The sequence below is a fragment of the Uloborus diversus genome, unplaced genomic scaffold (assembly GCF_026930045.1).
Source record: "Uloborus diversus isolate 005 unplaced genomic scaffold, Udiv.v.3.1 scaffold_15, whole genome shotgun sequence".
Classification (NCBI taxonomy): domain Eukaryota; kingdom Metazoa; phylum Arthropoda; class Arachnida; order Araneae; family Uloboridae; genus Uloborus; species Uloborus diversus.
The window spans coordinates 2,198,481-2,201,768 of record NW_026558209.1 but is presented as its reverse complement, the minus strand read 5'-3'; the positions used below and the strand labels follow the sequence as shown (position 1 = coordinate 2,201,768).

The 3,288-nt window shown below is 38.6% G+C and overlaps 1 protein-coding gene across 1 annotated transcript; it reads left to right on the top strand.

Annotated features, from left to right (window-relative positions):
• Positions 1-545: 545 nt before the first annotated feature.
• Positions 546-890, top strand: LOC129233040 (cAMP-regulated phosphoprotein 19-like). Its single transcript, XM_054867122.1, has one exon. The coding sequence runs from the start codon at positions 546-548 to the stop codon at positions 888-890; it is 345 nt and encodes a 114-aa protein (XP_054723097.1).
• Positions 891-3,288: the final 2,398 nt, after the last annotated feature.

Below are 3,288 nucleotides of genomic sequence, written 5' to 3'. Positions count from 1 at the left end.
CAACATTGAGAAAAGTTGTCACAATACTATCCTAATGTTCAGCCTTCGTATTTTGGAATTTTGTTATAAGACAAGAAAAAAATCCTAAAGCAGTTATCTTTTATGTGAGTAAAAAACAAAGTATAAAAAGTGCACATAGTCAAAAAAACTGCATGTTTATCTTGAACAAAAGAAGAGGGAAATATCGATTTCGTTCGGAACCAGTAGTTTTGTCGTGACGTCGTGCTTCTATCATCTGCCCAGGTCCGTACTTTACGGATTTGCAGCCATCGCTGTATAAGATTCCTACCGTTGGCATCAATCTCGAATGACGTCACAAACTGGTTCGGTGTTCGGTTGTTGCAGATGGTGAGCTTTTACAACGGTTCTATCATTTTTAGCGAGTCCCGTTTTGCGATGATATCGAATATTTAAAGACATTCCGTTCGAGTTCGGTTCCTTTCATGCGCGGGCTGTAGCTCAGTGTGCGAGAACCCGCCCCCCGCGTTCGTTTGTTTGTTTACGGTCGGGGAGGACTTTGAACCGATCCCGAGTCGCGACCGGCGATGTCCGAATCAAAGGAAGTTTCCGAAGCTTCGGGTGCCGAAGAATCGGAGGTGACGCAGCTGAAGGAGGCGGAGAAGAGCGAGGAGGCCAAGTTGCGCGCCAAGTACCCGCAGGTGCTGCGGCCCGGCGGGTCAGTCTTCCTCCAGAAGAGGCTGCAGAAGGGACAGAAGTATTTCGATTCGGGAGACTACAACATGGCCAAGGCCAAGGGCCAGAAGGCGCGCCAGGCGTTGCCCGTGGTCACTCAGCTGCCCACGGGGGACGCGATCCCCACCCCCGAGGACCTCCCCGCCAGAAAGACGTCCATCGTGCAGTCCAAGCTGGCCACAGAACTCTCCAACTAGTGGCCCAACTCACTCAGTGGAGACTTTTGATGAGTGTTTCGATTTTTAGATATTTCCATCTTTTCTTCCGATTCACACTCATTTTTTTCTGTTTTTTACCGATGTCCGAAACCAAGCGAACTGGATTGCTTTGATTGTATTTGCTTTTTAGTACCACGTTATGAATAGTTTGATTCTTTATGATTTACTCTCATTCTTGTTTTCCCTCAAATGTCAATAAACGTGTGTCTTGCCGCTCTCCGTTTGAATGTCGTGCATTTCGTCGCTCCTCGTCATGAATTTCCTAGGAAAAGCAACTTAAAGAGTTTCTATTGCAGGTAAGCAGCGACTTTTTTGAGGGGTCAATTCGGGCCCTTCGAGCTTTGGAGGGTGAGGAGAAATTTCCGCGGGAATTCCTACGGGGATTTTTTGACGCTACATCTCGCAATTTTTTCACATAAAAAGAGCCATTCAGCATGTTTCAAAAGCAGGGTTGGCAAGTTTCTGCCAAGGCGGTTAAAACCACTGGTAGAAATCGGTTAAAACCGGCATGGCAAAACCACTTTCTCCCACATTTACGGCAGAAACTGGCAAAAACTCACAAAATGAAAATTATTGACATACAATAGAAAATGCATGGAAAAATTGTTAACCAAAGTACAATTTAATTACAATATTATCAAAATTCAAAATCAAATGTTACATTGCTTAGCCCCTGCATTTGCCTCTAAGAAAAGATGGTTTCTAAAATCTAAACACTTTCTCGATTTAATATGCATAAATGAGAAACTTTAGCATATTCTTGCAATAGAAGGGCTAGCAGCCAATGCATCAAAAGGAACAAGCAATGTGCGTGAAACTTTCATCTATCGTATATTTTTTTTAACTGGTCCACCATGTAATAACTTGGGTAGTTATAAAAACTGGACTGGAAAAATAAGTTTCGGGAAATGAGGCCTATTTGTTTTGCAAAGCTGAGCTGTGATGATAGATACAAAATCTAGGTTAATATTGGCAAGTAAAATTCTGGCACTTTCTTCTTGAAGCACATGATAATTTCAATCACAAGCAATTTAGATGAAGCATAAAAGTGAACAAGATACAATCAGTGATTTCGTCCTTTGTTAGATTAATCCAAATATTACGAGCATCAGCAATCGAAAATTCCCTTTTGGAACTAAATCAAGGGCACTAGCATAATATTTTATTTTACAATGATGAAATGAAGTTTAATTTTTTAGTTTACCTAAACCAATATCATTTAGTAATTGTTTGAGTTATTAAAGATTCTCTTTAGTTTTTGCCGGTTATAACCAGTTTCTGCCACTAGCCCGGCAAAAACTAGTTTCTGCTGGCAGAAAGCCAACCCTGTTCAAAAGAGGCTTTACTTTCATGTATTCAAAATGTGACCCACAAGGATAAAACTGCTATCCCTGATCCTCTTGGAATGTACATTATTTTAGTACCAATTCGACTCTGTACTCCCCCGATCTCAAGACATTTAAGTGAAATACATACTAGCACTGGACAAAGAGTAGTTGTTTTTTTCAATGAAATCCATGTCGTCTACATCAGGAAAAATAAGAAAAATCCCCCATCTCGGATTTTTTAAAAATATTTCATCTCAGAATATTTTTCTCAACAGCCAAATATTTGCCCATAAATTCTTTCTTGCTTGTTTCATCTAAGTATAATATTTATACCCAGGCACCAATGGTTAAACTTTGCTTCATAAGCATATTTTTAGCAGTTTCTATTCCAGATACTTCCTCTGAATGGAATCTTTCTTTTCACACTATTTTTATTTTCTTGTTTTTTAATTCATTATTTTTTTCAGTTTCAACTCTTAGCCTTTCTGAAACATCTTTGTCAATAATACTTCCTGTATTTGCCAGCATACATTTAAGTTGTTTTAAATAACTCATGCAGGTAGTTGACAAATTTGAAGCTCTGGTTAAAATTGCAGACAATATTGCACTTTTCAAATCTTTATAAGGTGACAAAATGGTGCTTTGTGGCATATAATTTTCGGATTGACACAAGGATGAGTTCTGAGAATTTAAAGGTACATTAGAGAAATTGGTAGTATCTGATTGCAATCAAATACAAATGTGACCACCAGCAGCAGGCTGGGCCCAGCATATTCTGAGGAAATTGTTATTTTGTGCGCAAGTGCACAAAAACTCTAGAATAAGTATACAGCTGACTTCTTATTATTTGATTATGATGGAGCAAAGTTTATTTTATAAAGTCATGGCATTGCATACTTTTCTGTTTCAATCACTTTAAATTAACCACAAATGAAATAATATTCATTTAAAGGAAAATATGCTGTTGTATCTTTTAAAACAACTTGCTGGAATGACAAGTCTAACCATATACCCTTTTTATCCCATTTTCAAAATATGAGATTAAAAAT